General features: G+C 37.5%; 1 protein-coding gene across 2 annotated transcripts in view; it reads left to right on the forward strand.

Annotated features, from left to right (window-relative positions):
• The window catches only part of LanA (laminin subunit alpha), a 308,555-nt gene extending 297,582 nt beyond the window's left edge, over positions 1-10,973 (forward strand). For both annotated transcript variants that reach the window (XM_089239807.1, XM_089239808.1), the window contains one exon: positions 9,612-10,973. In XM_089239807.1, coding sequence (XP_089095933.1) covers positions 9,612-9,877 — 266 coding nt within the window. In that variant the 3' untranslated portion in view covers positions 9,878-10,973. The remainder of the gene's footprint in view (positions 1-9,611) is intronic.
• Positions 10,974-26,054: the final 15,081 nt, after the last annotated feature.

Raw genomic sequence — 26,054 nt, forward strand, 5'->3', positions numbered from 1 at the left:
AATTTGATCTTGGAAGAGCTACATGTTGGTCACCTGGGAATTGGGAAAATGAAAGCGTTAGCAATATCATATGTGTACTGGCCAAAAATTGACACAGATATTGAAAGACTATGCAGAAATTGTCCAAGCTGTGCTCAATTTAAAGGTTCTCAATCTAAGAATGACACTCATTACTGGGAATACCCCTCAAAACCATGGGAAAGGATTCATATTGATTATGCCATGTATGGGAACAAGACATATTTACTTATTGTTGATGCTTATTCCAAATATCCAGAAATTTTCATTGTTCCGAACATGAACTCAAACACATTGATCAGTATTCTGGATTCTTTGTTTACATGTTATGGAATGCCAGGTGCCAGTCTCTTACAATCAGAGTATGTTTGCAGGGCCGTATTTATGTTTTTGCCGCCTGTGGGCTATACAAATTTTGTTGCCCCCTCCCATTTCACAGTCTAACTTTTAATCTCCCCCTTCCACCCCTCCTATTTCCTTACTGATAAATCGTAAACAAACAAAAGTCAAAAAGTGGTACTGTACATAGTTGTGCCCAAATTTCACTCTTTTCTGTCTTGCATTTGTATCTTTTTCCGATCCGTAATGATTGCCACACCAATCATGGTGCCGCCATATAATGGAGGGGGGGGGGGAGGGAGGAACTGCTCAACCTCCTGCCGTAGGCATCTTATACATCAATGAAAAACACTGATAAATTTAGTTCCAATGTATGGTGCATACATTCGCATATGAAAGTATCTCAGCATAAATGATGGTGCCGAGATACTTTGTGTGTACTTAAATTCTGGCAGAAAAATCAATAACGCATTACATAATATCTATATATATTATCTTTAACCGCACATCCTAAAGTACAGGGTGATTATAAAAAAACTATCCCGACATATGGGCCCCTAACAATCATACCCTTCACAGAAACTGAATGAAATTTCGGCATAAGGTATTTTGAGGTATGCGCTCAAGAATGATATGGAAAACAACAGTGTCACTCTAACAGTTACGGTTACAGTGAGAAAATTTCGAAAATATCAAATGGCAACACCAAGTTTTTTGTATTGGAATGCGATCTCCATACTGAAAAACACTAAATAGCGTTGGAATGGCACCTGTAGCACGAAAATCCCCGGAGCTAGGCAAGGAAAAAGTAAAAAGGACTTTGCCGTGCACCTGAGCATTAATGTTCGTTTCATTCGTCACACCGTTTCTTCGGCTGAGATCCCAGCCTGATTAGTCCTCCACAAGGTCATGTGGAAAATTTGTGAAACACAATAAAATGCTTTATTTTATGCTGCTTCCTCTGTCCTTATTGGTTGTCCTCACTTTTAGCCTATCTACCGCCGGTGATTTTCATGCTACAGTTGCCGTTCGAACGCTATTTAGGGTTTTTCACAATGGAGATCACATTTCAATACAAAAAACTTGGTGTTACCATTTGATATTTTCGAAATTTTCTCACTGTAACCGTAACTGTTAGAGTGACACTGTTGTTTTCCATATCATTCTTGAGTGCATACCTCAAAATACCTTATGCCAAAATTTGATTCAGTTTCTGTGAATGGTATGATAGTTAGGGGCCCATATGTCGGGATAGTTTTTTTATAATCACCCTGTATATATTTTGAGAAATAATGAAATACTTTTTGCACATTTTTTCATGGACCGATTAAAATTCTAGACAGGGCCCACCAGTGGTTTGTGCACTTGTGAGATTTAAACGCTTGCATTACTTGAATGTACAGAGTGTCCCACAATTGCTTGACGGTTTTCAAAATGGGAATAGCAAGAAAAGAGTGACAGATATTAAAGTCATTCTTGCAGAATGAAATGTGTGAAGTCAAGGATTTTAGCTACGTCATTCACATGTTTCAAGGGATTGCATAGTTATTAAAATTAAATAACAATTAACTTTATATATGGGCAACCTGTGCTTAAAAACTGAATTAGAAAGTTTTTGCCCTGTCTTTCTTGATGCCAACTAATAAATTTCTATGTTTGTAAGTGCAATATTCGCACAGATATCTGAATTAAAAAATCGTAGAAAAATTTGGACAGAAGCGTTGTCTGTTAGTTTTTGCTGCTTTTTTTTTCTCAATTTTCTTCCATTTTCGAATTGAAATATTTCAGTGAATACTTGAAAACAAGGAAATTCTTATTAATTAAACTGCTTTTGTACTTTTTCCTATGCTATTGAAAGCTATGTAATAAAAAATGTAACAATAGAAATATTATGTAAAAAATTCTTTGAAAAGTCAATTTGTACTTAAAAGGTTAGAATAATACATATTTTATAAATTTTGAAAAAATTGTAAATGATAGTCAAAAATGAGCCACATTTAAAATGCATCACGAAACTTCATGGTTTCCAAAACTTGGTATGTTCATTAGTTTCCAAACAATTTTCCAAAATTTCAATTCTACAGGTCTGAGTAATCAGATTTATTATATTAAATTGATTCTAAATACGAATAAATATGGTATTTACTGAGTGCCAATTAATTTATTTATTAGAATTAAAAACGAAATGAGCAATAACAAATATATATTTTATTGTGGTCTTTTATTTCTATATTTCATTGCCTGTGTTTTTTTATTGCAGTGCATGTAGTTTAACACAGTATCATATTTCTTGGGATAAGCACCACATGAACGTATGTGTCACTGTATCGGAAAAAAAGAACCATCAATTATATGAATGACATTTTGTTTATGAACTTAACATAAGGCCGCATCCGCCGCACATTTCTGATATAAAATTTATTAAATGCTTGTTTTTAATTGCAGAAATACTTGCTGAATTCTCAGTAATGCTTGTCAAATGCTTGCCAATTTTAAAAATGCTATTGAATATCATGTAATTCAATAGGCCAATCGCTTGGATGTTGGGTTTTTTGAAACAAAAATGTACATACACGTCACATCTCTCTCAGTGTAAGCACCACCAGTCTCTAAAATCACATTTTTCAAAATGTAGACAACGCGATGCTCGTTTCATGAAATAAGGGGATTAATACAACATAACAATTAAAATACTATGTATATGTAAAAAGCACTATGTCCATTTTCTTCACAATATAAACATAGGCATAGAACATCACAAATCCTATTTCAATAAATAACTATAAGTAAAATAACTATTCTATTTTTTTACTTTAATTTCTTAAATGAGCACTATCTGAAACTTTTTTCAATTTATTGATTTATTGTATCAAAAAAATATGAGTAATATTACGCCTCATTGAATAAGTATTGTATCCTCTACAACAGCGGTTCTCAACCGGTGCTCCATCGAACTCTTGGGGCTTTTTGTTCACTCCCCAGGGGCTCCGCGGCCGCTTGATGAAAATAAAAAAATAATAATTAGAAATATTTTTAAATAGTAAAAATAAATCAGTAACTTTGATGAATAATTAAGAAATGAGCCTATGGGGCTACTCCATAGAATTTTTTTACTAAAAAGGGCTCTGCGAGTCAAAAAAGGTTGAGAACCGCTGCTCTACAAGAATAGTATCCTCTACAAGTATTGTAGAAGATTCCAAATTACCTAAGATTGAATTGTGACGATTGTTCATAAATCATCATTAAAGGAAACTCTCACAAAATACAAACGGTATGAACTTATCAGAAATGAATAGCTATATTTGATATTTACTTTGTTTTCGTCAAGAAAGTGTAAAATGAAGAGGAGCTTTTTTCCGTTTTGTTGGTAATAATGCATTTACAACCGAATTTAGTTTTGTGTGTTCTGACAAGGTCCACATTTGTCCCCGTTTTTTTCAGGAAAGCGTCACATGAGGAGAGCTGTCCTTAGGACCAAATCTCACGACCCCGTCTACCATTCTGTATCATGATTTCTTTATATTCCAATTAGTGACTGTAAACGGATGGTGTTCTAGATTGACCAGCTTCATCTAGAACTCTTCACCATTTCGGTTCCCAAACAAGTTTTAAAAAATTGTATTGCAATCGAATTCATCCATTCGTTTATATCTACTTAAAACTGTTTCCATCCCCCCAGATGGTTAATATATCCCAAAGACTGGACAAAGCCCCGACCGGCGCCAATAAAAGCATCTTTGTTGCAGAAGATTCTTTCTCATGACAGGCGTCGATAAAATTAGAGGATATTTTTCCTCTCGTATTCAGAAAACCTGGGTTGTAGAATATTCTGTCTTCACTTTCACAGAGAGCTGAAATTGAGCTATTGAAATTTTCTTTATGGTCAGCTGGAGAGCACGGTGAATAGGAAGGTTCACAGACAATCATATTTTTTTTTATTTCAGCGGCAGTCTGTGTGGAAAAAACACAAAAAATAAAAATAAACAATATGGTTTAATAATTGTATATTACTTATGATAGAAATGACACATGGCACTTCCACACATTTACGAAAAGTGAATTTGAAATATTTTGATATGTTTTTTCTCTCCCCTCCTTTCAAAAATTTGCCGCCCTGGGCTATAGCCACTTATCCCCCCTGTAAATACACTACTGTATGTTTGTAGGGAAAGAAGTACAACAGTTTTTGGAGTCATTTGATACATGTCACCTCACTTCACCTTATCATGCAGCTTCAAATGAACAGGTTGAGCGACATGTTTTCAACTTGATGCATCAAAAGTGAAAAACCTACCTGAACAAAAAGCTCTCAATATCTTTCTTCTAGCCTATAAAAGAGTACCTCAACTTTCTACTGGATATAGTCCAGCGTCCTTATTTTTGAAAAAGGAATTACATACTAGATTGGACTTATCATGACCTGACATAGTCAGAGAAGTAGAGGCAAAGACCAGAAAGAGAGTTACATTTCTTGATCATGCTTACAAGATTGGGCAAAAAGTGACTGTAAGGGATTACAGATCTCCTTTTAAAAAGTGGGTTTTTGGTGCTATTCTTTCCAGAGACGAAGAACTACAATACACTGTATCGGTACAAAATCAGCTATGGAGAAGACACAGTGACCAGATTTGTTCAGTTGGACCAAGCATAGCATTAACGCCCGCTATCATGCCAACTCCACCATCACATGAGGGAACTCCTAAACTAGTACAAGCACCATCACTTGAAGAAACTGATGTTTCATCAACAGAGCTGGACAGTTCAACCACAACACAACCAAATCCTGTTACAGGACATGATCTGGTGGTGAAGTCCCCAGACACACCCTTAGCCCTATGAAGAACCAGAAGCAGCATAAAACCTCCAGATAGGTTCAATTTGTGAAAGGGGTGAGGAATATGATGTATCAATTGTGTAGTTCATTTCCCTATCATTTAGTGGTCAGTGGGTGGCAATACAATGTTTTTGTTTACTTTTTTTCAGTCTAGTAAAATGTTCAACTTGAAATGTATGCTACATGTCTTTAGTCTTCCTCACATGTCCATATAATTGCCTTAATTCTTAGTCTTTTCAAATCCAAATATACCACACCACTTGCTCAGAAACGTCGGCTAAAGTGTGCAGACTGGTTTCACTAGCATAAGTGATTTTGGGTTGATTGAAAAAAGTTGGCAATAGCGAATTTAAAATTTGATTTTCCTATTGTAGCGAAGTTGCAGTTTAGACCAAGTTTCATCATAACTTTCACTCAATACAGGAATGTGATGAATGATAGCAGCTGGCCCTTCCACAAGTAAACCCCACAAGTTCTGAAATTTTTGGATAGTAGTTAAACTCTCATTATTGTGTACAACTTCTACAAATAGATCTTTGAAAGAGAGCCATTCAGAGTATAATCACCTTGAAATACTGGAATGTTGAGTCTCGGCATTCTGAAATCGCTGTTTTGTCTAAAGATTGTTTTTAGAAATTGCAAATTCATATCAGTAGTAAAGTTTGAGAAAGAATTCTCTCAGCTGAAAACTCATGTAGCTTTGTTTTCAGTTCGAGATATTTTTCTTTGAACACATTGATTTCGGATTGCGAATCAGGCAATAAGGAATTGTAGGCATGAAGTTTGTTGAAAATTTCCTTGAGTTTTTCAAGCCTAGTTACGATTGCATCATAACTAGTATTACAGTTCACAGTGGATAGAAAATTTTTAATTCAAATTAACAAAGCTTTTTTGTAACCATGAAGCCTGATTGTTTCAGCTATAGTTTATTTAACGACAAGGAAAAAAATTGAATTTGCTGCTTAGTTGCGATGTGACATCTAGCACTGTAGATGTCACTTCGGATCTTGATAGAATCTCCAATTTTTTTCATGGTAATGAGTAAGACCATGATCTGAGTAACATAACAATATTTATTCATGCATGTGATGACTATGTCATGTACAAAAACTGAAAGACATTAACAGCAACATTACTTTGCATTTGAAGAACATATATATCATTTGCGCTTACGCATACACACAGTAAACATATTTGCATATGTGCACAAACATAAGGTAATAGCTTTGTACGGTCCAGCAGCAGCTTAATGGTTTGGAAGTGATACAATAAGATGTTGGAAGATTGTGATAGGTATTTGGAGATAAGTGGATTGCAGACCATTCCATAGCTGCTAGAAAGTGTGTGGCAGAAATTTATAAAGTGAACATGATGATTAGGTTAGTCCAAATATGCTTGATTATGTTCAAGTATGGGGAATTTGGAGATCAAAGAAGTGCTTAAAAGTTCTATTCATGATGTCCCAACAATTTTGAAATATTTCAAGGAAACATTGCATGTGGTATTACTATTCTGGAAGATTCCACATGATCCAGAGAAGAAAATCAGTATTTATTAATATACATAATTTGCATAGATTGGTTCAAGACTTTAACAGCTGAAAGTGGTTCCCAAAAGTATCAGTAATCCTAAGCAATAGCACTATGACATTTCTCAAACAATGAGGCTTTTTGAATAGCCGTCATAATCATAATCATCATCACTTTAAGGAACACGTGCAGGATGATTCCCATAGAAATCAATGCTAAAATTGTTGATTCTACCGTAGAAATGCGGAAATTCAATAGGGATTTCCGCCACATCAATAATTTTAAAAATTAAATTGAATTCTATTCTTTATTTTTGAAATATTGAGTTGGCGTAGAGATATGAAGCCCAAAAAAATAAAATATAAAATAATTAGAAAGACCTACTTTTGAGTTGGATAATAACATTGATTTCAACTTTTCATTTACATCATCTTCAGTGTGAAAATTGAAGTTTATGTTCCCTTATTGCTTTTTAATATATAACTTTATCAATTCATATAGGTTAAGTTTAAAAAAAAATTAATAATAGCTCATAAATTACATTGAAATAATTCCACAGCAGTTGAGATAATTGGACAGGCAGCTAGATAACTTGAACTTAAAAAAAATTGAAATATTTAGCACCCATCAATGAAAAAAAAAACTATTTCATTTCTACATTTCTTTAATTTATATTTGTTCTTTCAATCTATCATGAGATGCAGAGGAAGTCGCCATGTTGGTTGCCTTGGATACGGTTTATATGTCCCTCAAAGAAAGAGGGAAATATCATGTAATCCAAAAAGCCTCATATTGCTGCTATCATCATCTCATATCCTTCCAGCAATGGTTACAGACTCTTGTTTTTATAGATCTCCCTGTATATAATAATAGACTGCATTAATAGAAATTGCAGAAACTCAAAGTGAAAAAAAATGCATAAATATTAATAATTGTTGTATGTATTTTGTGTAGTTGCCGGACACATATGCCCTATTTTATGGTGTGTCTTGGTGATTTTTTGCTTGATATGGTTTTCATTTGATTGTTAGAATCACCTGTAATTCAACTCACCGTCAGGTGTTAATTGTTACTACACTCATGTCCATAAATTAGGGATAATTCAGAATCACACGGAAATCGAAACCTAAAGTAAAAATTTCACTTGTAGAATTATCACACACATCTGCAAGAATGATATGCGAATTTCAGGAAGCCACCAGATGATGCCGATAGTACGTCACAATGAGGAGAGTGTGAGAGGGGGGTATATAAGGAATGGTGGCAAAGTAAAATTGTTCACAAGAGTTCTATAAGGCGCTCAGGGCTATAAGCGAATAGTTATGACACAGAGGACACATGTGGATGATTTTTTACATGGTAGAATTATCGGCCGCCTGGAATGTGGGCGTACTCAGATGGAAGTATCCGAGGAACTTGGAATTGCCCAAAGTGTCATCTCTAGGCTTTGGCAACGATTCCAAGATAACGGAAATGTCTTAGTTAAATTCGGAGTTACAACGCCGAATGAAGACCGGTATTTGGCAGTAACTGCTAAAAGAAGCAGACAGAGCACAGCATCCGACCTGTCTCGTCAGCTATCTGCAGCCACGGGTACCACAGTTTCAAGGCAAACCGTGTACAGACGTTTGGGAGATATTGGTCTATATGCTCGCAGGCCTGTCAGATGTGTTCCGCTCACGGCAACTCACTGTCGGCAGCGATTAGCCTGGAGTAGAGAACATGCAATGTGGACATCGTCACAGTGGGCTTGTGTGATGTTTTCTGACGAGTCCAGGTTTAGCTTGCAGTCTGATTCACGTCGGACTTTCATATGGAGAACGCCAGGTATCCGTTACCACCAAGACAACATCATTGAACGACACCATTACGGTGGTGCAGCATTGCTCGTTTGGGGTGGAATTATACTGGGTTCCAGAACAGATCTGCATGTTCAAACCGGAACCATGAAAGCCCAAATTTATCGGGACATCATTCTGGAACAACATGTACGTTTGTTTAGGGGTGCCATGGGCTCAGAATTTGTGTTTATGGATGAAAACGCCCGTCCTCACCGAGCAAACATCGTAAAAAAATGCCTTGAATCTGAGGATATAACCTGTATGGAATGGCCAGCATTCTCACCTGACTTGAATCCAATAGAGCATGTGTGGGACATGCTTGGCCGACGAGTTGCAGTCTGTCAACCACCTCCTACATGTGTACCGGAACTTCGGAGAACATTGCTTGCTGAGTGGAGTGATCTTCCCCAAGATCAGATCGATAATTTGATACTCATCATGCCTAGGCGTTGTATGGACTGTATTTCATCACATGGGAGACATACAATGTATTAACCATCATACCAACCATGAAATAGTAAGTTTTTGTAAAGGAGATATTTTTTACAATTGCTCTGGGGGCAAAAATCGTAGTTTTTATGAATGGTATCATACATACACCATCGTTTTTGTTCTTTATCTTTTGTTTAATAAATGGGCTTTATGAATAAGTAACGTTTGTTTTGTTTCTGAACCTTTATTTGCCGGAGCTGGCATTATCCTTAATTTATGGACATGAGTGTATTTGCAATAATGTGGGAGAGTGTGGTTAATCTCCTGTTTTTGTCTAAATGAAATATGGTTGCTATGAACATCAAAACTTTGATTGCATACAATGACCTTTGATAAATATACAATATCATATTCTATTCAAGACACATACAATTTTACTTCTATTTAATGAAATATTTTTTTAATGAAAAATTGGTGTGATGAATTTATTACTATTGTTCTAAAAGGCAGGAGTCCCAATTTCTGTGAAGCTACCTTTTTATCTACCAATTTTTTAATAATATTTTTTTAATTTGATTTTCATTAATTGAATTTTTTTGTATATTTTTTCAAATACAGTTGCAAAAGTGAACAATGTTGTAACCTTGAGTGTAGATGGTGAATCTGCTGATCCTGGCATAGGAATCACATCAGTATCATCTACTGACACTGATGATCCATTATATGTAGGTGGTGTTCCAAATCCTGTTGATACAAAAGGTTTAGTGACATACGAACAATTTTCTGGTTGTATAAGATATTTAATGATTGATGGTGTTGTACAGAACTTTGCACAGTCTAGAGTGTTTGGGAATGTGAGGTTGAATACATGTCCCACAGTGTAATAGATTTATATGGAAAATTTCCTGTCAGACTATCATTTTGAGCAATGCCTGTGGTTCAAAAATTGCTGTGCTTTATCCTTAGAACTCTATTCAGTCCATTGCTAGTTTTATTTGCTGTGATATATATATGAAAAAAGAAAGGTTTTAAAAGTTCACAGTGTGTATAAAGGATTCAAAATCCATTAATGTATTTAAATAATTCATATTTTGTAGTACAAATTTTGCCAAAAGAAAAGAGAATATATATATACATACACATATATACAGTAAAATTGAAGTTTGTTAGTCACAGGGGATCGTGTCGACTCCTAAACAAAATTACACAATTTCAATATAAGTATAATCTTCATAAATTTAATGACTTTGAATCATTGAATGATTGAATTCTATTTAGTATTTTTCCATGCAAGAAAGTTTTAAGTTAGCTTTGTCTTAATTATTCTGAATGTTTGATAATCTTTTACAAAAAAAACCCAAAAAACAAATCAATAAACATGTTTAGGAAAAACTAATGTATGTCAGTAAAAAAGTACTAGGATTTCAATCTTGTGTAATTAAATGTTAAAATTATGTTTAAGTATTTTAAAGCATGAAATATTTAATAAATTGAAAGTAAAGAAATATATATATATATGTTACCAAATTTAAACCTGCAATTCTCAGAAGCTCAGAATATAAAGTATAGGAAAGTTTTGATGCTAAAAAAATACATAGGTTGTTATTTATTATTCAACTCCAATCATATCTTAGTTATGTATTATTATATTCAAGTATTTTTTTTAATACAGTAGCTATATAGCAAGAGATAATATGAAAAAAAAAAGATCTGATTTTTTTTTTTTAAGTAGATTCACTCAAATATTACCAAAATGTAATTATGATGTGTGTTATGAAATTTATGTTAAGCTCTGTTTGTAGCATTCTTGTGTTACGATACTCACCAAGTATTTATACATGTACATTGCCATGAATTTTTTGATGTTGTGTTCATGAGAAGCATCTGTAATATAAAGCATTCAAATTTACAAATACATTTTAAGAAGTCATCATTATGTAGCACCATTGAATGTTCTTGAATAAAAAGTTGGAAATAATATTTTTATGATTCTTTTAATGTTCACTTGAAAAAAAATTCATAATTGTATAAAAAAGTGTTCTACTTTATGAAGTTTTCTTTTAAAGAAAGTTCTCATTTATTTTTTCTTTCTGTTCAAGTTTCAACTAAATTTTAATAATGACTTAATCTATTATTATAGTAATTCTGTGTTATGCAAGTCTACATAAAATATTGACCCCCCCCCCCCTACAGTGTTAATTTTACTGCTCCTTCCAGTGAAATGCATTTATCCTTTTCCCTTTCAAGATTCACCAAAAGTGGAATCCAAGTGTACTTGAATTAAATGGGAAAAAGAGATTTTCTAGTTAGGTTAATTTTCTTTCCATGAATTGTTCCAGAACAGGATTTTAGTGATTCAATTACAATAGAAGCTGTGGTATATGGAGAATGTCTATCAGTGACTGTTTATCATTGAAGAGGTAGCAATTTTCTGCCTAGGAGCGAGTATTTGTTCTTCTTTAAAACAACCCTCATTTTTTTAAAACTAGAGGTTTCAAAACTAAAATCAACATAATTATATATGTTCAGCGATGATTTCTATATTAGGGACTGTTTATGTAACTTTGTAGGTAAAATTGTGGTGTTGGAGATGGGGATAATGTGGATTCTTGAGCAACTATAGTATTTATTAGGCCGAGCACACCCAGGATTGATTTACAAATATATTCTCATACATAAATAAAACCAGAGCACTTACAGGTCTAAAGAACTGTTGATGTCCCTAAATTTAATTCTTACACTTAAACTCAGCTTTCAGCAGTCACGTCGGAGTCACAGCTGCTAGAGAAACCACAAGATTTTGTAGTATGGGTCTGAGCATATCAAAACTTATTCAAAAATCAGAATTTGTACACGCTCGATCCAAACACCCACAGTTTTAGAACACTTCCAATGCCCTTGGCTTTTAGATTCTTTTAGACCACACATATATCAGCGATACAAAATGAAGCATATCAGTGATATAGTATAATATAGTTAAGACTTTATTAAGGTGCCCACAAAAAATATATATATATATATATATATATATATACGGGGTGATTATAAAAAAAACTATCCCGACATATGGGCCCCTAACTATCATACCATTCACAGAAACTGAATGAAATTTTGGCATAAGGTATTTTGAGGTATGTGCTCAAAATGATATGGAAAACAACAGTGTCACTCTAACAGTTACGGTTACAGTGAGAAAATTTCGAAAATATCAAATGGCAACACCAAGTTTTTTGTATTGGAATGCAATCTCCATACTGAAAAACACTAAATAGCATTGGAATGGCACCTGTAGCACGAAAATCCCTGGCACCAGAGCATTAATGTTCGTTTCATTCGTCACACCGTTTCTTCGGCTGAGATCCCAGCCTGATTAGTCCTCCACAAGGTCATGTGGAAAATTTGTGAAACACAATAAAATGCTTTATTTTATGCTGCTTCTCTGTCCTTATTGGTTGTCTTCTCACTTTTAGCCTATCTACCGCCGGTGATTTTCATGCTACAGTTGCCGTTCGAACGCTGTTTAGGGTTTTTCACAATGGAGATCACATTCGAATACAAAAAACTTGGTGTTGCCATTTGATATTTTCGAAATTTTCTCACTGTAACCGTAACTGTTAGATTGACACTGTTGCTTTCCATATCATTCTTGAGCGCATACCTCAAAATACCTTATGCCAAAATTTTATTCAGTTTCTGTGAATGGTATGATAGTTAAGGGGCCCATATGTCGGGATAGTTTTTTTATAATCACCCTGTATATATATATATATATATATGGAGTGATTTATTTCTATCTTTTACAAAACTTAAATTTTGAGAATATCACCCAAACTACTGTAAACTAATGAGTTTGTCAACAAGGTGTTGAACAGACATGCATATTATTATTTTGAATTTTACATATTTGATGTTTCAGATTACTATACATTTGAAATTTCATATTTAACTCACTAATTGTAAAATGTTCTCCCGAATAGCAATAGAATGAGCACTTACTTTTGTACTGTGACCTTTTATCATGGTACAGTTTGGACTTCAAACTTGGCACATCGTTCATATGATCTGGTTTCAGCCTGTCAAATAAAGTACACAGTTCTTTGTTGAGGAACAGCTTAGCTGGAGTAGCATTTGTGGCATGGTGTACAGTTGCATGATAATTGAATAAGAAGACAAGTAGTTGGTGCTCTTGGTCTTCAAACTGGTTTTTTTTTTTAAATCTTGTCTTGAAAGTGTGTGTGAAGTACTTGCTCTGCCAAACCATTGCTTCTGGAATGGTATGGAGTTGTTCTGACATCTTTGGCATTATTTCTGCCACACAACTCCTTGCATTCAGATGATGTGAATTGTGGTTCAGTGGTTCATTGTCAGACACAATTATGTGACAAATTTCATATGAAGGCAACAGCTTTGGGAAACATTTAACCTCTTCACGTACAAGCTGCTGACAAAATTTGAATGATCTGTATTAGATGTTGTAATATATTTAATAGTTAATACCATTAATAGATGGCAGACCATCCTGCCTTGTAGATTATAATACTTATAATAAAGAACGACAGTCATGCTCTGGATGCCATGTTAACTGTCTGTAGTAATCTATGACTCCTGAATGAATGAACGCCAGAACTTTGCCACTGGACTTATCCTGTTGCAGAGATCTCCTCCAGCCCAGCTTCATGGCAGAGTCTGGAACGCAATCTATGACTCCTGCAAGCAATGGCCATCATGATAGTTAGTGGGCCAAACAGTTAATAGCCAAGCAGCAATATATATCAGGAATTGAAGAAGCAGTTGCGATTCTTCGATATCGCACCTGCAGTGGCAAGCACTGTAATCTCGCTCGAACAAATCCTTGGCTAGTTCGACAAATATCTCTTGGACTATCAGAACGAGATATGTGCATCTTTCAAATTCCTTGAAATAAAACAAGAAAAAAGTGAAAAATTTGTCAACTATTATTTGCGACTATGATGTGTGGTAATCGAGTGTAATTATGGTCAGTAGATGGAAAGAATGCTTCGCGACAAGATCATCCAGGGACTAAGTGATAAAGCACTACAAGGAAGACTGGTCCAAGAAACAAGCAGATCAATAAAAACACTGCAGGACATCATTAGCGAGTGCAAAACATGCGAACATAGTAAGACACAGGCAACGAAAATGGGTGAAAGCAAAATAACAGTCAACACCATAAGGAGAAATAAACACCACAAAGCAGGGTCGCGGCCAACAAACAACGAAAACGCAGAGCAGAGAGACTAAATAGTGTGGAAAGAAACATCGCCTGAAAGAGTGTTTGGCCTTTGGAAGTAAGTGCCGCAAGTGCAGTGGAAAAATCACTGGGCCAAAGTGTATAGAAAATAAACTTTCTATAAAAAAACAAATACTCGTCGAGTTAACACTGTAGATCATGTCAGTGATGACAGCGGATCATATACTGTTTATTTGGGTGAATTAAAATCAATTGATGTCTTAGATAATGAAAAACCAAACTCAGAACTACAGAAGATCCTAGTTAATGGGAACGAAGTCAAAGCTGGATGCAGGAGCACAAGTGAACATTATACCTGAGAGTGAACTGCTGAAATGGGAAATAAAGCCAACTGTGTGTGTGTAAAGAATAGTAAACAACCAGTGCTAGACTAGTGATAATGAAGTTCCAATAGTGGGTGAGTGTTCCTTAACTTGTGAGGTCAAGAATCAGAAGAAAAGCTTCAAATTTCTTGTAACAACCCTGAATTCCTGTCCTATATTAGGCCTAGTTGCTTATCATGAATTAGGACTAATTAAAAGATTGGATGACCTTATGGAAGTGAACAGAAATTTGCATAAGACTGTTCCACCAGAAGAAGTTGTGAGGGAATTCTCAAATTTTTTTACTGGTGTGGGACGACTTAAACGCACCGTAAAAATTAAATTGAATGACGATGAAGATCCTTTTTGACAACTCATCTTCCTCAACTCAAGCCAAAGTTTTCTACAGCTGAAGCCAGTAAAATCTTGAAAACTAGACAAACATATCAGAAGGAAAGATTTGACAAACATGCAACTCATCATCCTGAACTCAAACAAGGCTAAAGGATTTGGTTCAAGAAAAGACCAAGTGAACCATGACAACAAGGTGTCATAACCAAGACAAGACCAAAACCTCGTTCCCATATCATCGAGGGAAAAGATGGAGGTACATATCGAAGAAATAGACACCACATAAGAGAAGACAGAACATCTAATGAGAAGATCACCAGAACCAGAACAGTTGAAGATCTTTACCCTTTAACGGCTGTTAAAAAGATAACGTCTTCTCAACTCTAGATCCAATTCCAGAAGCTGATCAGATCCTGAGAAAGTCAGCAAGGGCTATAGTTAAACGTATCCACTACAGCAATCTCAAATTGCCTATATATACAATATCATGCAATAATCATGATAAAAAACTTTAATGTTTCTATATATATAAATAAAACCAACATGTAATATATTTAATACATAACACCATTAATAGATGCAGCACCATCCGGCGTTGTAGATTGTAACACAAATAATAAAGAACAGCAGTCATACACTGGATGGCATGCTAACAGGCTGTAGTAATCGATGACTCCTGCAATCTATGTCCATCACGATAGTTAGTGGACCAAACAGTAAATAGCCAAGCAGCAGCAATGTATATCAGACGTATAGGCGATAAATGTGGAAGTGTGGTTTCACATTAAAAAAAGGAAGAGAGGGAAAAAAATAAAAAAAATAAGGGTGTTGAGGAACAAGTACAGAGATGTATGGATAAGAGAGTACTAGTACAGTACGTTGCTTTTTTCGCCCTCACCTGCAAATTTGTTTTGCAGTTTTTTATTTGTTCTCTTTCTCATTTCCATGTATTAATAGGATTAGTTCTGAGAAAGATATATGTGTGTTTGTGGGGAGGGGTAAAAAAAGCTGAGGAGAACTGCCACATCATCGTTATCTCTGTTGTTCATTATCTTGTTGAGATATCACAATAGTGGTTCAAACGTTCTTGGAACAGAGAGGGGGAAAACACACACACATGCATAATTTTGTTTCATAGGGTTGCAATAAGTTTTGCGTTGAGGGAAAAAAAAGAGGTTGAAGTAACAGTAAGCTTGATTTAGTTCATTCCTCTAGCATTTGGACGTAATATTATGTCTCTGATCGTAAAGAGGTTAATCATATGAGTTGATGTAACTTGTTTTAGCTTGAATACTTCTAGTCATTGAGAATAAGAGTCGATGATGAAAAGCCAATTATCACCATTCAGCGGTGATAAATCAATGTGTACTCAATCCCAAAGTTTGTCTGTGTTATTCCATAACAATATAGGTGATTCACAAATTTTTAGATGGTTTATGTTACAGTCCAAGCATGTTTAAGCCACATGTTCTATATCAAGGTCAATGCATGACCATCATACTCACATTAAGGATGTTGATGTTATTGAAACAATGCCAGCATGACCCTCATGAATTTTCTCCATCACACAGTTCTTCAATTTGTTTGGTATTTCAATGCGATTGTTCAACATTAAAATCCTTTGTTCCAAAATCCTATATTATGAGAATCGACATGAATTGTTGTTTCTCATAAAATGGATACAGGTTGTCAACCAATTAATTCTTCTGTGGCCATCTCCCTTCAGTGTATAGATTAACTTTGCTTAGAACGAACTTTTTCTGTTTGGGATTTGAGAATTCTTCGTGTTAGAAAGAGCTCATTTATTGTACCGTTCACAATTCTGTAGACAGTTGAACTGGTTGCTCTCAAAATCACTGGTGCTTTTTCAAGCAAACGTAATCAAGACAATGCATCAGGAACACACATTTCTTAGCAAGGCAGCTGTTTTATTTCCTAATCAAAAGCACTCAGAATGATAGCCCATCTAGTAGGAGCAAATATTAGTGAGTCTCTGTCAGAGTTCCAGGATTTACTATTACCCACTAGGGAGGGGGGTTCAGATGTGGCAGTGATTCTAGTGCTGCCAAGGGGTAGTAGAGGGTATAGGAATAGGATCCACCAATTCAATATAGGCCTGAAGGACATTTGCTCCTCACTTGGGGTCACGTTCTTGGAGCTTCCCGCATTTACAGATAGGTGGCTTCGTTCGGATGGGATCCGTCTAAATAAGGGGGGGGGAGGGTCTGGGAGGTTTATGATAGTCTTAGGTCAGGTTTTTTACTCCCAGACCATTTAGTGGGGAATGCGGGTTAGTTAATGATAATCACAACAGTACTGACGGGGAATTACCCACCTCTGACTTGGATGGCTTCTCGATTAACACTAAGTCACCGGGCAAATTAAAATGTGTGCTAATAAATGCCAGGAGCTTGGGTAATAAGAAAGATTTTTTAGAAACTATGATAGTTGTGGAGGGCCTGGATCTTACAGCCATTACTGAATCATGGCCAAATGATGGGGATGAATCTTTCTTACGCATCTCAGGATACGATACTTTTTTGAGAAATAGATCTGATAAGAAAGGTGGTGGAGTGTTGATATAATTGAAATCATGTTTCAAGGCTAGAGAGTGTAACGTGCAGAGAAGTGATATTGAAACTATATGGGTTGAGCTTGAGAACAAAAGACGTCATAAACTTATTGTTGGGGTTTGTTACGATCCACCGTTGGGGTTTGTAGGGATCAAACTACATCGCCAAATTGCATAATGAAATTTCCTACATGTGTAAGCATAAGAGGGTTCTCATACTAGGGGATTTCAATTACCCAGGTATTGATTGGGAGAACCTTTCATCTAGAGATCAGTATGAAAGAGACTTTCTTAAGTTGGTGCTCGAAAATTTTTTGTATCAGCATGTATCAGAAGCCACTAGGGGTACTGCTATTTTGGATTTAGTTCTTACTAGTTCTGAGGATCTTGTTGAACATGTTTCGATGGGGGAAGAGTTTTCTTCCAGTGATCATCGTATAGTCAGATTTCACTGTAACTTTTTCTCGGGTAAGTTTGATAACAAAAGGCCGGTTCCTTGTTTTCGAAGAACTAACTTTGATGTTTTGAGAGGAAGGTTAGCGGAAGTTTTCAAAGACCGGTTGGAATCAGTAAGGGTGGTAAGCTAATGGGAAGAATTTAGTACGAAGCTGTCCTCTGTTTTGCATGACGTCGTACAATTTGTTCAAAAAAAGCGTGTTTGTACATCGTACCCTCTATGGTTCACGGATAGTGTGCGTAATCTTTATCTTGAAAAGAAAAGAGCATTCAGAGAGTATAAATGTGGACGAGGTGACCTATCATTATTTACTGATAAAAGAAGAGTGTTGAAGAAAGCGATAAGGGATAGTAAAAAGGAAGTTGAATGTAGGTTGGCAGATAACATTGGCTCTGACCCAAAATCATTTTTTTGATACGTCAATAATGGATGTAAGGGGACAGTTGGCCCCCTCTCGATAGGAGGCTCTAGGTTAGAGAGCAATGTAGGAATGTGTAATGCTTTCAATGACTTTTTCACGTCGGTTTTTAATGGAGATAATGATTTTCGATATACGGGTGTTGCATGGGGTAATAAAACCTTCAACGGTATTCAAATAGAAGACGTGGAGGTCCTAAATCTTCTAAGAAATGTATGTGCAAGCAAAGCACCAGGACCAGATGATATCTATCCCAGGGTCCTCAGGGAATGTGCTAATGAAGTGTTGGGGCCAGTCGCACAGATATACAGGAGTAGTGTTGCTGAGGGTATCGTCCCAAGGGATTGGAAACTTGCTAATGTTGTTCCGATATTTAAGAAGGGTAGTAGAGAAGCTGTGTCCAATTATCGTCCAGTGAGTTTGACGAACTCCCTCTCGAAAATTTTGGAAATTATCATCAAAAGGCAGTTTGTGAAGTGGATAGACGAGAATAATGTATTGTCGGATAATCAGCATGGGTTCAGGAAGGGGAAGTCATGTGTAACTAACCTCCTTTGCTTCTATGATCACGTGACTAAGGCTTTGGGTAAGAGCCAAGGGCGTAGCGAGGGGGGGGACTTGGGGGTCTGGTCCCCCCCCGAAATGTGAGAAAATGACCGAAAAAAGGGAAAAAGATGGCCAAATCCATTGTTCTGTCACTTTGGTCCCCCCCCGAAATGAAGTGGTCCCCCCCCCGAACGAAATTTCTGGCTACGCCCCTGGTAAGAGCAAAAATGTAGATGTTGTTTACCTTGATTTCCAGAAGGCATTCGATCGGGTCCAATATGCTTAACTCTTGAAGCATTTACACAAGATTGGAATTGGGGGAAACTTGCTGAATTGGATAGAATCATGGTTAAGAGATAGGTCGCAATGAGTTATGGTGAACGGGGAAGTCTCGTTTGGACAGGCGTCACAAGTGGAGTTCCTCAAGGAGGTGTCCTTGGCCCTATACTTTTTTCACTTTTTATCGATAAACTCGATCAGGGTATCGATGAGATTACTAGCAAATTCATAGATGTGGGAAGCTAATGGGAGTAATCGGGAATCAAAGCGATAGGGAGTTGCTCCAGACAAACTTAAACAGGACTGCAGCATGGGCAAATGAATGGAGCATGACGTTTAGCGTTGATAAGTGCATGATTGCTCAATTTGGTTCTAACAACCCATGGTTCCCTTACGAGTTGAATGGTGTCACTATCTCGGATGCATCTAGGGTCACCGATTTGGGAATTCTCATTGACGAGCGGCTTCGGTTTTCTGAACATTGTTCAGCGGTGGTCAAAAAAGCAAATAGAATGCTTGGTATCATTTTCAGAAAGGTCTCTTTGCCTTCTCCTAAAGTGATTCTTCCACATTTTTGAAGCTTAGTTCGTCCTGGACAGGAGTATGCTGTAAGGATTTGGAGAGCATACCTACAGAGGGACATAGACTTGGTTGAAGGGGTGCAGAGAAGAGCTATGCGTGTCCTTATTGGCACACAGGGCTTGAGTTATGAAGAGAGACTTCATTTTTTGAATATGTTTACATTGGATGAATGCAGGTGTCGAGGAGATATGATCGAAGTGTTCAAGAAAATTTCAATGGAATGCATAGGATGGACCATGAACTTTTAGTACACTGCCAATCGACTGCTTTTACAAGGGGACACCAGTATCGATTGGTGAGGGACAATGCAAGGTTATGGTGTCACAGGGAATTTTTCACTAATAGGGTTGTTAATAAAAATAGCTTACCCCCAGAGGTAGTAAATTGTAACACAATTGACACGTTTAAAAAGAAATACGATAAACATGTTGAAGTAAATCGAGAAGCTATCCATACTTAGAATAAGACAACCATAAGTATTCTTTATTGGCATTGTATAATATTTTATCACATGCATGTATTGTTTATAATTTTTATTAATTGAATTTTTAATTGGATTGCTGTATTTTTGAAATATATGACATCCATATTTTTATGGGCATCTTTTTCTCAGCCCCCTCGTTGGGCATTTTGCCTGTTGTGGCGTTGTATTTGTATTTAGTTAATATTAAACTAATGTATATTAATATTAGTTACTAAATATCACTGAATAAAACTATTAATAATATTAATGTATAATTAATTAATTTAGTTATATAAGCAGCCAAACAAGGTACTGCCTTATCATTACCAGGAATGCTTTTTAGCATTTTGTGGTCACATTGTATGGTGAAGGGATTGCCTATCACTTGTACTACCACCATTGCCTATCACCTAAGTACTTGTTAAACTTTTGCAGTCCAAACATAATGGTTAAGGCCTCTCGATCAATGCCAGATTGATTCTTTTCAGCCTGATTGAGAGTTTTGGAAGCAGCAGTAATGATTTTCAACTTGCCATCAACCCAATGTTGGATCACAGCTCCCAAACCTCTGAGAAGCATCACAAGACATTACAATTGGTTTTGCTGGATCAAAATGTACTAGCAGTATATCAGATGATATTTGTTCTTGGATGTTTTCAACGGACTGTTGATGAACCTTGCTCCATTTCTAACTTTTGTTCTTTGCAGAAATTCATGTAGGGGTGCACAAAGCATTTGCACGTTCTTGACAAATCTATTTTAGTAGTTCACTGAACCTAAAAAGATCTTAGTTCTGGAACATTTGTTGGTGCAGGAAATTCACTGAGAGCTCTCATTCTGTCACTATCAGGCAGAATACAGTTTTGTTCATTCTGTGTCCCAAGAATTTTATTTCTGATTTGAACAGCTGCAATTTTGACTCATATATTCAAGCCTACCTTCCACAAAATATCAAACACTTTGAGAAGTCCTAATAAGTGTTCTGTTCTGTTGGATCTATACCACTTGCAATACCATCCTGGCATCAGGTTACTTCCTCCATTTTGACAAGGAACTAATCCATGTGTCTGGAAAATAATTGGGAGCACCCGATATTCCGAATGGCATGCTGGTGTAATGATAATAACCCCCATGTGTTGAAATTACCAGATACTTCTGTGAACATTTGTTGACTTTGACTTGAAGAAATGCGTCCTTCAGATTGATGATACTAAACTCAACACAGTCATTCAACTTGGCAACAACATCCTCAAATTTTAGATAAGGATATGGATCAGTTATGTAAGGATTAATTGTGGATTTGAAATCCTCACATAGAAGAATTTGTCCGTTTTCTTTGTGACATAAACTACAGGAGAAGGCTATTCGACAATTTCATTGTTCACATCCACTTGTTTTAGTGTTCCATTTTGTACCAGTCTGTCACTTTCTTTGTCTGCAGCAATATGCATCAAGAACGAGTCATGCTCTCACAATTTTAGGCAGGCTCTGCATTCTCGCTACACCTGGACATTGACCTTTGAAGACCAAACACACCCCGCTTCCCATTTCAGAGAGATATCAAAACATTCCCGGAGGATGGGAGTCTGGAAATTTTATTAAATATGTTCAGGATACTAAATAAAAACATTACATACAGATTGCACATATAGATTCATACATAATCAATGTTCGTCAATGGACAGATCATAATATACGGGGAAAAAATCAACTGTAAAATCTACATCATAATCTTCCGAAAGTTCTTGATTCCATCCAAAGATGAACACTCTAGCGTCCATGCTCTCTAAACAGCGTCCCTTAACACTGTGGTCATAGCCTTGTTGAGGTACATTCCTGAAGAATCCGTTGGTTCGTAAAATCTCTCCGGATGAAAAATCTCTCAGTGGATGATCCTGGAGGACAGAAGTCCTGTAATACTTGGGGTATAAAAGACGCGTATAAATATTGTCTTTCCGCAACGCCGACCCGTCTTTGTTGTTATACGTTGCTTAATAGTCCTATACAGGAAGATATAATGACTCCTGGTGTTTCTCCAAATAAGATGTATTAATAAGTCTTAGACAAGTATCACAGACATCCATGGAAACCAGTAACCAACGCGCTATATAATGGAAGTGTAGACGCGTAACTTATACAGTTCATCTACGGATGGTAAATAAAATTGTAGAATCGTGACTTTGACGTGATAAATTATCGCTAATATATGATCTCAATTTGTCGATAGTTTATACGTCTTTACGAACTGATCTTTGGTTCGGATCTGAAAGGTATAATTGTTAGATCACGCTCATCTTATAGTAAAGAATTGATTTGAATAATCGTAGTATCGCCAAGATTGATTGTCTCTGGAATATAATCTCAATTTACAAGTTGATTAGCCATTCGTCAGTACGGAATGTCGATAGGCGCAACGCAGGGCGTCTTAAGAGCATCGTGGGCCCCGGGCCAAGTGGTTTTTTTGAGGCCCTACCTGGTAAATTTCAACCGGATCTCATTTTTGTGAGGCCCCCCTCTTCTTTAGAGGTCCCGGGTGGGCCCATGCGTTAAGACGGCACTGGCGCAACGACGCTTGACTCTCAGTAGAAGGGTGTCAGCAACGAAGCCGCAGATCGTATATTCTAGAAGGGTCCGGGCGAAAGCACCTAGCTGGTACATAGTCGTCATCAGCATCTCGTTTACGCTTCGTGCCAACCCATTTGGTATGGATATGATGAAGATTTTTGTCCAGGAATTGGATCAGCTGGTGAAGTCGGCCGAAGTTTATTGGGCTCTGAAATACGCGTCACTTCCAGCAAAGCTTTCCATTATCCGAAACGTGGCTGAAATAGAATTGTTTAGTGTGCAGGAAGGAACACAGATAATGCTGTAATGTCCCGACTTGACCACAGAGACACTTGTCATTGTTGGACGGACTTTTTAAAAAGTTCTAAATATACCGGTAACGGACAATGCTCTGTGACCATAATAATCTTTTCGCGCGACCAAATGAAACGATGCCAGCGAACATGCCGTTGGATTCCATATGCGTCCTTCTGGACGTTATGATCCCACTGTGCTTGCCACTTTCGCAGCAGTTCACTCTTCAATTGGTATTTGACGTAGCTGCGTGGCAGTAAGTGTTGTTCCTATGTGGTCGAACTCAGGGCCGAAATTAGATGCTTGGTCACGGGTCAACCGGGGCAAGCGCGCATTTTGACACCCCCTTGTAATGTTGAAGGAGAGGTTTCAGAATGAAATTTGCGCCTCCTCGGGTCCAGCGCCCGAAGCATGAGACCCGTCTGCTTCCCCCCCTAGTTGCGGCACTGGTCGAACTAATGGCATCCCTGGCCAGGCTATTAGCCATCTCATTACCTGTAATTCATGTGTAAGCTTTAACCCATATTATACGAATCGAATGATGGGAGCAAAGTAGCTATCGAATCCTACGAATATCCTGATGTGTTGCGCGGGGGTCGTAAATAGCTTGAAGGCAATCTGAATGTATAACCACCGGGAAGCTTTGTTGTGAGGCTCAGATAACCGCATTCAAGATTGTATATGCCTCCGCCTGGAATACACTTGTGCCCTGCGTTAGACGACTACTCCGTCTCTTTAGCTACATCCGATGAATCGAGGACTACGTATGCACATGCCGTTGCCTCCCCGGACCGAGAACCGTCAGTGAATATCCGTACTGTCTTGTCGGTGACAAAAGATCCCGTCGAGGAACCGGTAGAGTTGGACCACCACAGTTTTGTCGTATGTCTCAAAAAGCGCCTTCAATAACGGGATACTGATGTTATCTAAGCCAAGTGCTTTTTTTTTTGTTCAGTTTTTAATGATGTGTTCCTGAACAGAGACCGGCAAGTCCGTTCCTTGAATAAGCGGCCGGAGTGGAGTCAGTTCAATTTCTTCAGTGGGATCTGGAAAGAGAGCCGACAGCTGGTGCAGAGCAGTTTCCAGCACAGTAGCTCCTATGTGGGGTTTACTGGTCATCATAACCTATGTAGGCAGTTGCTTATCCTTGAATAAGGACTTATAAGCAATTCCGTATGGTTTGCTTTCGTCCTCACAGAGCTTGGTCCATGTTCCATAGTCTGCCACGACGCTGGGCTGGAAGAGATCTCGGCAACGGGATAAGTCCAGTGGCAAAGTTCTGGTGTTCATTCATTCAGAGCTTGGTCCAGCACTTGTTTCTGGTCCTCCTGACCATTTTAATGTATTGAGCAGGGTTCTTCCTGAATGCAAGTCCTGCCGTGATCTTGAGTTCCCCTTTGGCTGTTATAAACTTCCGTTCCAGTGCACGTACCTGTCTTCTTCGAGCTGCAAGTTCATCAGTCCACCAATTGGGGAGTTGTTTAGTTGTTTTTTGTACATATCCTAGCACTTCCGTGCATCGATGAAGTAACTCCTGTATGGCTACATCGACACATTCATTAACCTCCTCCTCGGTGGTGGTCATGTGCAACTGGTCTCGGAGCTCTTGAAGGATGAGTCCTGAGACGTATCGAATTTTGTCCAGTCTTCTTGCTGCAGTACGAAAGTAAGAGATCGTCTGGCGTACTGGTGCGGCACGGAGTTGCAAATGTATGTATTTGTGAGAGCTGTGTGTGTGTGTATGAGAGAGAGAGAGAATCTTCATCTCCGATGGACCAATCAGTGCTTCAGAGGATTCCATCCGAAGTGGTAAACGTGAGATCAGGCCATTCCTTCGCGCGTTCAGAGTCAGCAACATATGTTGGTTTTGATTTCTGCGGGTTAAACAGGTACAAGTTTCTGCCCGAAAGAAAATCCTGTAGTCTACTGGGATTCGTATCCTTATATCTCCAAAGCGAAGAGTGTCAATTCGCATCAGCGCAGACGATATTGATGCCGCCCGCAGATTGACAAAGCTCATCCAGCTCATAAATGGTCCCCTTTTACGTCCTCATAAGGAGATATGTAGACGCTTGCTGCAATAATTTCACGATCCGGTAGACTGACCTGCACTGCCACCAGATGTCGGCCCAGATGATAGGTTGCAGGCCGGATGGTACTTCTCCGGAACCCAGTGGCGGATCATGATTTTGGGAGGCCCCAGGCGCAACCTGATCTGGAGGCCCCCCTATCAGGGGCGGAATAAAGGTAGGGGCTGTCACCCCCCCCCCCGAGAGCAGAAAAATTAAATGGAAAAAAAAATGTTTTCTACGTTTTTGACTGAATAACAAACCAAGAAAATAAATTTGCTTAAAAAAGGGGGAAAATTCAGAATTTTTTCCAAAAAAAATCAGAACCGTCCTGAAAAATTGAACACATGGTCACAACCACCGCCCCCACCCACAAATTTGCGTTTATCCACCACTGCACCCTTTTAGCCCTAATAAGAACGAGATGGTTCACTAAAATGAACAATATTATGAAAATCATAACTTTTTTTTTATTTTTGCATCACCAAAACCATAAACACAAAAATAAGATAAGGAAATATAATGATATTCTCTGGTACTAGATGAAAAATAATCACACTCCCATTAAAAAAAAAAAAAAAAAAAAAAAAAAAAAAAAACACAGTAAAATTCTGCGGTAACCCGACGACAATGGCTTCTACAGTGTTAAGACGTCTTTTGACGGAGCTCCGGAATTACATCATATCCCGGCGTAACCATTTGTAAGCTGGCGGATCCTGGTGTGCCGTGAGTTGGGGGACATCGAAAGGACTCTTTAGAACTTCGAAGCAAGCGTCTACGGCGTCGAGATGAAAAGTTATCTTCACTTACATCGCGCCGAGTGAATTGCGGATCGGTCGGCCATTGTCTACAGCGTTAGCCCTCCCATTGGACTTCAAATTCATCAGATGT

The sequence above is a fragment of the Pholcus phalangioides genome, unplaced genomic scaffold, assembly GCF_987345545.1.
Source record: "Pholcus phalangioides strain wild (caught in Gottingen) unplaced genomic scaffold, Ppha-v1.0 ptg000011l_1, whole genome shotgun sequence".
In the NCBI taxonomy this organism is placed as follows: Eukaryota; Metazoa; Arthropoda; class Arachnida; order Araneae; family Pholcidae; genus Pholcus; species Pholcus phalangioides.